At 39.1% G+C, this 12772-nt stretch overlaps 1 protein-coding gene across 7 annotated transcripts; it reads right to left on the reverse strand.

The window, feature by feature from the left end:
• Nucleotides 1–361: 361 nt before the first annotated feature.
• il15ra (interleukin 15 receptor subunit alpha) lies at nucleotides 362–12708 on the reverse strand. Of its 7 annotated transcripts, none has more exons than XM_085385950.1 (8): nucleotides 12505–12708; nucleotides 11760–11951; nucleotides 9145–9201; nucleotides 9020–9067; nucleotides 6181–6261; nucleotides 2105–2173; nucleotides 1406–1505; nucleotides 362–1302 (listed from the first exon to the last, which is right to left on the reverse strand). In XM_085385950.1, exons 1-8 carry the CDS (start codon nucleotides 12572–12574, stop codon nucleotides 1239–1241), a joined length of 681 nt encoding a protein of 226 aa, XP_085242076.1. In that variant the 5' UTR covers nucleotides 12575–12708; the 3' UTR covers nucleotides 362–1238. The 7 variants fall into 7 exon arrangements, with proteins under 7 accessions (XP_085242076.1, XP_085242075.1, XP_085242078.1 ...); XM_085385949.1 differs by having other exon boundaries at nucleotides 2105–2176; XM_085385952.1 differs by lacking the exon at nucleotides 9020–9067.
• Between the last annotated feature and the right edge of the window lie 64 nt (nucleotides 12709–12772).

The following is a 12772-nucleotide window of genomic DNA, read 5'->3' on the forward strand; positions in this document are numbered from 1 at the left end:
GATGCTCATGAACGCCCTTCACAAGGAGGGTAAGCACAGTATATGGAAGACCAGGAAAGTCAGTCCATGAAATAAAGCTGTAAATCACTTTCTAATGACTTTATAATTACTTCTATGTTGATAAAATATTTGATATGTTACCAGAGAATACCACTACTAATCCATCAATAAATACTTTATTAAACAATTAAAAGCCTTGATTACATGATTCATCAATGCAGAATTTAAAAACAGAGTGTGTGTGTGTGTATATATATATATATATATATATATATATATATATATATATATATATATATATATATATATATATAGATATAGAGAGAGAGAAGACTGCAATATATATATTTAAAAAAAAAAAAAAAAAGGCAAAATGTGATCTCCCTACTGTAGTTCATATCTTACTGCATTTCCTTTTTCCATTCACAGTAACATGTAATAAATAATTTAGCTTCTCCTTTAAGATCAATCTCCATACCCAAGTAAAACTTGATGTACTTCGGTCAGACAAATCAGACTTGCCTGACTTAACAAACAGGCATAGCTAACAAAGTGGCCAGTGATCGTTTCTCTAAGGGGCTAAAAGCCAGGTATAAATAAGGACCCACACAAATTACTGAATGTTTGAGCAGAAAGCGTAGCAGCTCCAAAAGACATGTTGTTACTGGCCGAAATAATACTCTGCAGAAAATTGAACAAATAATTTGGTCTGCTTGTGTCCATCTAGCCTGATTGATACTGAAGATAGGAAAGTATTAACACAGTTAATCTCTGTGACAAAGCAATACATTGCATCAATGCCTGGCTAGAGACAACATTTAGTCTGAGTAACTCATTATCAGTTTTAGTATTTTCATGAGATCTGAATAATAAATAAAAGAAATAGAAATCAAACATTTCCCACCATAGCACCAGAGCAATGGTTAACCCAGAGGGATGTGAACGATAAAGTTCCTATAGAGTTGTTTTTTGGTAATGTGAAGCTAGAAAGCTGTTAAGATGAAAGTTACAGATTGAGCCTCTTGCACTGCCATATTAACATGGCTGTGATTCTTTGGGATGACGTCCACAGAAGTTCAAATGGGTTATCAGGCACTGATGACAACCAGTCCTACGTGGAGGTAAGAGTCTATTCTTCACTGTAGTGGGATGTTGCTTTTGGTAAAACACTGCTGCAGCTCTCTGCAACCGCAACAAAGTCAGTGTCTTTTACTGGTCCACTGCAGGTGGGCGAGGACTCATGCATTCAGTGTGCACAGCTCCTCTGGGTCTTGGTTCACTGGGGTGTGCTCTCTTCGCCTCCTGAGACAAAAAGGACAATCAGGATTGAAATGGATTAAAACCAGCCAACTGCAAAACAATGAGTATATAGAAAGACAATCCAAAAAAGTCATTTTGTTTTTACCTTTGATACAGTAAGACTATCCCTGCAGTACAAAGAGTCACCAGTAAAACAGTGATGACTGTTGCCGCTGTGGTTGTTGCCGCTGTGGTTGTTGCAGCGTCTGCAAATGGGAGAGAAAATCCTTAATGTGCTCTGATTCAGTTTCTTCACTGAAAAGAGGTATAACATGACTGCATCTCATTAAATACAACAATTCCAAGTCTGCTTTGTGAGTTAAGTGTTTTCAAACAATCTCAGAGAATGTACCGTCCTAAACATCAATGAGGGAATCCACACTGCGAGTCTGCTCTGTGGCCTTCAGCATTTCTAAAACGTCTTGCTTCACAAACAGCGTTTAGCCTCAAGGGACTCCCTGCTTGTCCATCGAGAAGTTGCATCACTGACTTACAAATAATACACAGACACTCGCAGACCATTATGACCACCTGCTTCCTTTTGCTACCAAAGCAGTCCTTACTTTACTAGACTTCCTTTGGATGTATCACAGTGGGGCCTGCGTGGATTAAAGTTTGATCCACACATCCCACAGATGCTTGATGTTCCTACTTGCTCACTAATATATGCCACATAACAAGTGCAATGATGAAGAGATAATCAGTGTTATTCACACCACCTGCTAGTGGTTCTAAAATATGTTATGGCTGATCAGTGTATTAAATGAGATCTCAGATAAGAAATAATAACGCCGTTGAAGCTTACCAATTTCAAGCGCAGAATGAGTGGCGTTCTTTATTGTGTCAGTCTGTCCTGTTGTCTCCATCACAGGTTCTGCTTTTCCAGTACAAAATAAAATTTATACAAATTAGTGCAATTGTAAAGGTAAAAAGACGTAATCAGTGTCATGCCTGAAAAGTTTCTTATGCATGTACATGCGGCTTTGTGAAATGCTGGGGGAAAAGCAGATATCAAAAGGTTATGCTTTATGTACCACTTAGTAAATTACCACAAGGTGGGGTAAGGTTGGGTGGCAGTGCTTGTGTTTTAATAAAAACACAAAACAAACACAAACAAAACCCATTGCATTTATGGCTTATATAACCTATGCTTTATTTCACAGGCTTATCAGCTGAAATCCAAACATACACATCCTTCTGTAACAGCTAACCAGTTCAATATATGTCTTGACTTTGATAACTCTTTGAAAGTCTGCTGACATTTCTCAAACAAACGATCCTTGGTTCATCACAATTGATTCTCCTGAGTTTCATTCTTTTGGTAATCTGCAGATTCAGGCGTGGACAGTTACTGCATCTGCCCAGCAGGGGGAGCTCCCAATGCAACAGTGTTTTTCCTTTAGAAAGCCTCACTTAACACTAGTATTTCTTCATACATTTTTAACAGAGTAAATGGTTACATGTAAATAGCTGTGTCACCATTTCAAAGTCAAATGATTTTTGTTGTCCTTTTTGTTTGGCTTTTTGCAAAGAGTCTTAGTACTTGAACAGCAATCGAACTATTAGCTCTCAGAAATTACTGTGTTTAATATGATAATTAACTAGTGTTACAGCATTTACGATAAAGAATAGTATAGGTCCCCTTTAAATAACTGCTTATATAAATACTGCAATGACAGCTGTCTGGACTCAATGGAAGAGACGGCACATTAGCAGCTTCAGCTGTTGTTTTGGTAATGATATCTGTACTGCTTTAAAAAACAAACAAAAAAAACCAACCCACACACATTTATGTCAAAGTATGATATTTTTTTACTTTTTATGTTAATGAAGCCCTAGTTTTGAAACTTGAGCCTGTGATCACAAAAAAAATAAATATTGAAATTCATTTAGATATATCGTCTTTATATAGCCCAGAGAAGTTTCAAAGATGGCTTCAGAAGCCCAGACTTATTTCTCAAGCACTTTGATAATATCCTGTGAACCAGCATTAGCAAAAATATCATCCATTACATGATTTTATATGCTGAGAGCATCAAAGTCCTGCAGCCCAGGTATTGTACAATTCCCTTTTTAAAATCCAGTTTCAAGTGCAGAGAAAGGCTGATTCACCTCTGCCCAAGACTTTGACCTTGGTATTAAAACCTTAGATGGCACCTGCCCAGTTTCGGTTTCAGTTCCTCCTAAATTATTTTCATAAAACCTTTCCTTTGGAAGGACAGCAACTAGAGATGCACAATCTTTTTCTCCCCCGACCTGCTGTTTGCTTAGAGTTTAGTTACACGGCCTGCACCCATTTAACCAGTTACTCTTTCCAGTGTACAGCTCTCTTTCACCTGTCACCATTTGTGGTTAAGGTTCAACTGGAACTGCTTTTGAGGTTTGACCTGTATATAGCTGCTGTTTGTTATGAAACAGATCTGGGTTTCAGACTTTGTGTGCCGTGTCCTGGCTTTAGCATGACAGGGAAGGAAGACCCAGAGTTCTAAAGGCTAACAACCTTTTGAACAGCACTGTGCTATTCAACACCCAACCATAAAAACAAACGTGTGCTGTTGATGCTAATGATTGTGTATCACAACATTGTAGATTCTCTTAAAGATGTTGATGTAAAACCTCAAAAACTACTTCAGTTCCCTTTTCACATCATATTTACAGTACAGTCCATTAAGTGCCCATCCCTAGACGTCCCTTATGTCACTAATGTAGAAAGTAGTTTCTGCTACAAGACAATTTTTTTTTAAATTTGAGATTTTAACCAATTCCTTGCATAGCTGCGAGTGCCTAAACCCATCTGCTTTCACCTATCCTTGGGCAAGATACTAACCCCAAATTGCTCTCCGATGCATCCATCGGAGTATGAGAGTGTGTGTGTGTGTGTGTTAGCTATAAAGCACTTAGAAAAAAAAATGTGCTTGTGTGAACGCACAAGTTGTGTAAAGCGCATTGAGTGCTCAGATGAGTAGAAAAGCGCTATATAAGAACCAGTCCATTTACATAATCTGGACTTGGTGGCTTGGAACCTTCCTTCCCACTGTTACCAAAGTGCTGCTCATAGGGGGGTCATATGATTGTTGGGTTTTTCTCTGCATCTATGAAGCACCTTGAGGCGACTTATGTTGTGATTTGGCGCTATATAAATAAAATTGAATTGAACAGCTGATTTCTTTCTATAGGTGACCGAATTACTAAAAGTGGTTTCAAAGAAATTTGTCAACAGTTTCTATTGAAATTTTAGCATCAATGTGGCAAGCGTAGCATTGAAGACGCCAGATTTTACCACATTTTTTTAACCACATTGACACTTTGAGTCAGACAGATTTCGTTAGCTTTCAGTAGTTCTAACGAAACATGTCCACACTGCATGGATTACTAAAGCGTCCAGTTTGTATCTTCAAGATCACACAACGTTTGTGTTTGATTACTGGCCTGTATTATTCATACTTACAAATTGAGGGTTTAAGCAGTGAAAACTACAGGATGTTTATATATGATGACGGTCCTATAAGTGTGCACAGTTTGTCTCACACACACACACACACACACACACACACACACACACACCTCATTGTTATGACAACTTGGAATGAAATTCCTCGTGCCAGACCTTCCATGGACACTGGTGGTCTTGTAATATGATGTGTGGTGCACACTCCACAGAATTATTCATTCAACACAACGTTCCACCGCTGAGGGAAATCTCTAAGGTTGGATTACAAATTAATCTTTTTGAATTTCCTTCAGTCTTATAAAAAAAAAAAAAAAAAAAAAAAAAAAAAAAAGACACTGAAGCAGTTAAAGAAAAGCACATGCCCTCAGAAGTCTTCTAATTAAGCACTGCAGGCACTGACAGGTTAGAATAATTGTGCAGTAAGTAAGTGTAATTTGAAGCCTATCCATTCTCTTCCACTTAGGCACAGAGGCAAACAACCATTCGCACACAGATTCACATATATGGGCAATTTAGAATGACCACACACACACACACACACACACACACACACACACACACACACACACACACACTTCAAGAACCAGTACAGTTCCTTGGCGTAACCATCTTACTTTGACATCATGTGGTCACAGATAAAACAAAGCAGATTAGATTCTGAAGGGCTACTTCTGGCTCAGAAGCAGTTTGTTTTACATTCAACGTCTGGTGAGCCATTAGGTGCTAGAAAAGCATCTCATATCTGAACGGTCCCTTCTCATGTCCCTCTTGGTCTCAAGCAGAGCTGATTAAATGACAAAAATATATTTATATTGTAGAGGGTGCCCATTTTAGTGATAAAGGTGTCAAAAGGCTTGAAGGAGAGTACAGTGGGGAAAGACCAAATAAACCCCATAATTTAGTAGCTTGTAGAACCATCTTTAGCAGCAATAACTTGAAACAATCAGACTCGCATCCTTGAGGAGGAAGTTTGCCCCACTCTTCTTTACAATATTGCTTTATTTCATTCGGGTTTGCAACCATTTGTTTATTCATAGTATTCTCAAGTTGTGCCACAGCCTTTCAGTCAGGCTGAGGTCTGGGTCATTGCAGACCTCAGCAGCTATGCCTGGGATCACTGCCCTGACTCCATGTGAACAGAGCTGTGAGACAAATGGCCTCATATTTGACTGTAGAATACTTTAGTATATAGTGGGGCTCATGGTCAACTAAATCACTAGGAAACAAGCCCAAATCATCACCTCTCTGCACCACCATGTTTGACAGCAAGTATGAGACAGCCACTGAACACAAGAGTCCCTATAAGCAGTCTGGTGGATGAGGTTAATCATGACTTTGGGCGTCAGTAGCAACATTTCACCTGGCACACTTGAAAGCAACAGCTCAGCAGAAGCTAACTGAGAAAGTACGTATGAATTTAAGTTCTTTACCGTGGGTGGTTGTCTGTGTACTGGTTCCTTGTTCAAGCACTGTGCTTGAATTCTGCATCATCTGGGCAGTAGAAGCTGTTGCTGAGAAGAAAAAACCCACCTCTATTAATACTATAAAAACCCTGACCACATCTCTCACTGCTAAGATTAGTTGTAGCACGAATTATCCCTCTGTTATGAAACATGCGTTTGTTCCATTATCCCAAACTAAAACCCCATAACTATCTTCAAGCATGCATGGAGTGTTATACTGCGTTTGATTTTACATTAGTTAGCTTCAACATGCCACGTATATTACAATAGCTGAAAAATACATGCAGGATTTAATGTTATCTATCAGTCCATTTTCTTCCACTGCCCCTGCAGGTTGCAGGGGCAGCAGCCCACGCAAAGAAGCCCAGACCTCCCTCTCCCCAGCCACCATTTAATATTAGTAAATGGCCTGTATTTATATAGCGCTTTTACTAGTCCCTAAGGACCCCAAAGCGCTTTACACAATCAGTCATCCACCCATTCACACACACATTCACACACTGGTGATGGCAGCTACATTGTAGCCACAGCCACCCTGGGGCGCACTGACAGAGGCGAGGCTGCCGGACACTGGCGCCACCGGGCCCTCTGACCACCACCAGTAGGCAACGGGTGAAGTGTCTTGCCCAAGGACAACGACCGAGACTGTCCAAGCTGGGGCTCGAACCGGCAACCTTCCAATTACAAGGCGAACTCCCAACTCTTGAGCCACAATCGCCCCTAGTAATGGAAATTAACATTTTGTTAAACAAAATGTTAAGAGGAGCTGGAGTTGTATTTGTTGCTCCCAGATGAATTTTCCTCACTCATTCATGACTATCACTTAGTCATGAATGACTAAACAAGTTACCTATGACTAACCACATTTTTTGGAAAGCTTGAGTTAAATTTCACTAAACACACCTGGGCATGATTACGGTCATATCTGTTAAAGAAATCACTCAAGCAGATCCTGTCTGACAAAGTGAAGTAGATGTCAAAAAGCAACACATCATGCCAACCCTAAAGAAACCATCATGGAGTGGTGAGCCTACCAAAATTACCCCCAAGAGCCCACTGGCTGCTCATCCAGGAGACAAAACTACAAAAAGCCCCAACATTTACAAAAAAAAAAAAAAAAAAAAAAAAAAAGAATAAGAAAAATGCAGGCCACACTTGCCTCAGTTAATGTCAGTGTTCATGATTCAGTACCAACAAGTAAAAAACAAAAAAAAATAAAAATAAAAAAAACTTAAAGTTTTTTTTGTTTGAGTAAATAGTCAATGGACTGATGAGACAAAGGGTTGAGGTTTGGAGTTCATTACATCTGGAATACAGCTAACAAAGCACTTCATGAAAAGAACATCATACCAACAGTCATATGGTAGTGCAATGATCCCTGTCTACTTTGCTTCTTCAGAATTTGAACAACTTGCCATAATTGACTGAAACAATTATTCTCTCAGTCAGAAACTCCTGTAGGAGAATGTCCAGGAAATTCATGCCATGAAGCTCAAGTGCACTCTGACAATGATTTAAGAAATCATTAAGAAAAAAAACAAACAAAAAACAAAACAAACAAACAAAAAAACCCCAACAACAACAACCAAAAAACAAAACTGGCTTTCCAGGCTTAAGTTTGTCTAACACTTAGATTTGTGTGATGATCTGAAACATGCAAGCATGACAAATATGCAAATAACAAATAAGGGGAGGGGTGGGGGTTCACAGCCACAGATGTACACAGCAGAAATGTAAACTGCCCCACTGATCATTTACAGTTAATCTGAGCATGACAACTGCTGTGAAATGAATGACTCATAGGAGCTGGGGCATTTTTACTTTACTGTTAGTAAGGGCCCAAACCAAGTCCCATAATTTGCAAAAGTTAGTTCTTGAAGCGGTGATTATGATATCAAGATTGTCTGGTTGCTTAGCTGAGCTGTGTTGAACTATAATGATTAAAGGAACTAACCATGGGAACACTACCAGAAGTTTCTGTTACTGGATACATTTTGATTTGACAAGAACAGATGCGCTTCATTTCCATGATGCTAAAAATCATAAATAAAGAAATAAAACTAAATTTCTTGATGTCATTCAAAGCAGATTTGCTACAGATCAAATCTTTTTGTGTTGCTGTAGGACTTGAGGTTTCACTACAGTAAACCATTTCCTTTAATAGTAGCTGCACTGCAACACCTCCTGGATTACTTTGAGAGTCATTTCACCCAAATTACCCAGTTCAAATGTCGTCTTTTAGGACCATTTGCTCACTGTACACTTAAATAGCCCATGTTACATCTACTAGTTTGAACATTCCAACCTGTAACACTGCAATATATCAATAAGAATAATAACTTAACCCTCTCAGGCTCAAATTTAACTTTTTGTTGCTAATGCACAACCAAGTCCTGCAGTGGTACTTCTGAGTTATATTTAAAAAAAAAAAAAAAAAAAAAAAAAACCTCAGAAAATATGTATGTGGGGTAATCAGGTTGTTAGTTTTTAACTGTTGCAAATCGGCAATGCCTGCCTCGAGAGGGTTAAACTAAAAGGAAATTCATGTGTCTTAGTTCATCTGCCATTTGTATGAGAATTAAGAAGCCTGATGGCTGCAGGTACTGGGGTTTGTTTTTGTTCCATAAGAAGGTGTAAAAAATGGGTGATAAAAGTAAAATGAGTAATATATACACAGACACTATACATGGCTCTAATATTAGTATTACTGTCACACCGTTGAGACATTTAGTTTCCTTTTAGTTTATTAGTAGTGGTTATAGGTCACGGTTTTTGATCGTCACAATCATGCAAATAGAGAACTTACTGATAGCGGAAGTACTGACGGAGTAAGAGGAAATATCAGTGTGACTCTCTGCAAAACCAAACCATCATTAAGCACACATGTCAGCAAAGTATGGCAAACACCATTTTCCTTAGACAGACGCTTACCTGTTGTTGTTGTACTTGTTGCTTTTGGTGGTTGTGTTGTGGTTATCCTTGGGTCAGCTGAAACATGACAAAGAAATACAAGAGATGCATTTTAAAAAAAAAAAAAAATAAATAAAATTAAAGTGGGAAAGCTTAAAAGAAAAAAAAGAAAGAACTGTATGGATCAGAGATCTATTATAGATTATAAATCTATTATCACCGCATTCTGGCTGAAAGTATTATAGACTTGACTAAGATCCAACTATTCCCCATGTCCAGGGTGTTCTACAGGTAGACAGTCAAATCCCTTTTACTTTGCATTAAAGTTCTTCACTTCACTGCATTCCCATGATGCACTGCTCTGCACATCTGTCTGTCACAAATCAACCCGATACTGGTCTCCATCTGTTCCACTTTGCCTGCATTTTCTTCTCCTCTCTTGCGCAATGTTCGTTGTTTTGGATGGTTGACAATAGACATTTAAAAAGGCATCTACATTCCCTCTTTGCATACTCAGCTTTCCAACAATCTCCCTTTCATTTACATACATGTACCGTGTCTTGGTTCTATTGACTTTCCTTCCTTTACTTCTCCAGGCTCTCTTAAACCTGCTTCCTGCTCCCACTAAAGACCGCGATGTGAACATTCTAGTCCACACAGACTCATGTCTGACCTCACTCGTCATTATCATAGCAAACAAGAAGCACCCAAGAGCTGGTCCCTGATGTAACCCCATCTCGACAATGACCTCATTTGTTGCTGCATCACCCTCAGATTTTTCCTCTGCTACTTCTGACTTCCTCATGAAGCACCAACCTTATGCTTTCACTAGATTAGAGACAGTACAACTTCTTTTGACTTTTTATATACTTCTCCATCAGCACTCTCCAAGAAAACAGTGTATCTATAGTGCTCTTTCTACAAAGCCTTGTGGGACGACAGCAGGAAACGTGGACAGCTAATGAGGCTAAGAGTGGTACACATTGTGAGTATAATCAGCAAGAAGGCAACTAGGAAAGTCAAAACAAATACAAAGCACAAGAGACAGAGTAAAAACTGGAAATGACAAAGACTCAGCCATGCATACTTGCAGAAGGATGACCATGAGACAAAACTGGAGAAACAGAATAAAGAACCAAAGGCAAAAATAGAGACTGAAAAGCATCAGATACTCATCTCCACATGCATGATAAACAGAATTTAAAAAAAAAAAAAAAAAAATCAAACCCATAAAACATAAGTCTGGGTACAAGACCCAGGGCAAGTGACATTTTATCCCCACTATAACTGCACATCACTGCCATTCTTGTAAAAATAGATATCAGCACCAGTGCACTTCTTCATTCCTTAAGCATTGTCTAATTGTGTTACACAGTGTCTCAAAAAGTCCACTGCACTCACTTCCTCCTTACTAATCCTCTGGATCCCCTAAATTACTAAATGTCCTTCCCCTGCTCTCCCTTTCTCATGTCCTTCTTTCATGGAACCTTAAAAGTGCTCCTTCCATCCAATGTTTTGAGTCTATAGACAATCTTTCATCAAATCTGTTTCCTAGCAGGTGAATAAATGTTTGTGGTGTGTAGAAACAGGTGCATGCGAAATATTCACTCATTTCCTTTTACAGTAGATAATGTCACCTTTGCGCCAAGCTAGAGTCTAAAAAGGAAACTGCTCACAGTTATCAGCTGTGACAACACAAAAACAAACCACATGTGGGTGGCTTTCCACTGCACCCGAAAAGGAACCATTGCATTCTCTTATCTCTTGTAAATTTCAGACTTCCAGCCAGACACCTGACATCAACAGTTCTAGTATGACTCTACATTTGATAAATCGGAAGGGAGGGCGTGCCAGTGTACTACAGAGCGTGGGATGGTTTAGTCGGCTGGTTTGAACCGAACCATCTTGACACACGGGGCTGTCAGTACTGTTGAGGTTTTATCAGTAAACAGAGGCTAGTGTGACTTTTATTCAGCCAGAGACAGACAAAGACTAAATAATCCACCGATAATCAGACATCCTTCGGTTGTGCCACAGATACCAGGCACCAGCCTATGCTCTGTATTAATATTTTAAGTTCCTCCAGGGAACGCATGTAGGGGCTGGCCTTCTATAAACCCTCTCCACCCATTCATCCAAGAGCAGACTTTCAGGGTTACCTAGCAATTCAGTCATCCCCTGGGGTAATGACTGAACATAACAGCTCCCATTTTTCAAAGTGATAATGGATTCATGTTATGATAATACCAGTACTACTACTTCTGAGCACTCAAAATTCAGACTGTCAGCACTATTAGCAACCATTAGCTGTAATCCAAGAATCTAGAGTTATAACAAATATGGGTTCATGGATACTGGATTTGTAATCCTCCCCCCCCCCCAAGGCCAAATCTAATGTGAATACTTGAAAGTTAACCAAGTGGAACTTTTTAAACTAAAAGGGAAAAAGAAAAGCAACAAGCCGCAGTACCGCTGTTTCCAAATGACCTCAGCTTGGAACTTCAAGAGAAGAGAAGCCTCTTTGAACCATTCAGCTGTGTTTGGGACCTCGTAACAATGTACCGGTTTACATGTGTGTGGATAGAGATATGTTTTCATCTTTGGTGTTAAGAAATGTACCAGCAAATAATACTTACGTATACACACCAGTGATGGTTTGCTCCACTGTGCTCCAGGATTTTCGCATTTGATTAAAGTTGAGGTTCCCGCTTTTCTCAGGTAACCATCCATACATTTGTAGCGAAAACGGTCATCTATTTTGAAGCAGCCTTGTTGTGGGAGGTTTGTTAAATTCAACTTTGGAATTTCTGGACATGGACAGCTGTTATCTGTAAAAATAATAAAGATAATTTTTTTTAAATAAAACCATACGATTAAAAATAAATAACCAGTATTTTTTTGGCGAATGGTGTACGTAAGTTCCATAATTCTAACTTCTAGCAATGTACTAATGGTAACCTGATGTCGTCAATAAAAACTTTTACACCATCACATACACATCAGGTCAACCCCGCTTCTAAGTCAAAAATTTAGCAGGATTCATAACGATACACACTTGCGACTTTCAGCATTTAGGTTTCACTATGAAGATTTACGATACGGAGACGGCGAGAAACAATGATTTACCAAAAATAAACAAAACACAAATCAAGCCGCAGGTATGTCTTCAATAAGCAATTATCCCCCTCCGACATATCTCACCGTAAAACGCTGACGTGTGCGAGTTTATGCCTTCTATTTGAACGACTTGTCTTTGAAGGTGATCAAATTTAATCACTGATTAAATAAGCGATAAACTATAAACAAAACAAATTGCGGCATGCGCAGTTTAAAGCACTTTCTGGAGCGTACTCGGTCGAGTTGAAATTTGTTTGCACTTACCGCTGCTGGATAATTGAGACCAACATACTATCATAACGCAGACGGGGAAAGCCAGTGAAACCAGAGCCATCGGACACCTCGGTAGTGACTTAAAACATGTTCACTAAATAAAACCAGGCCGGTAAAGACCATCGTCGCTGTCGCCGCGGTATTTCTTTTCGTTCACACTTTCGCTTTATATCATGACACTCCCCTTGTGCTGTGTGTGATCCGCCCATTTTAACAACAGGGCATATTTCTGCAGAAATTGCTGGTTTCAAATGAGTCA

The sequence above is a fragment of the Rhamphochromis longiceps genome, linkage group LG17 (genome assembly GCF_057381845.1).
Source record: "Rhamphochromis longiceps isolate RC_006_pf linkage group LG17, R_longiceps_female_GT1.1, whole genome shotgun sequence".
Classification (NCBI taxonomy): domain Eukaryota; kingdom Metazoa; phylum Chordata; class Actinopteri; order Cichliformes; family Cichlidae; genus Rhamphochromis; species Rhamphochromis longiceps.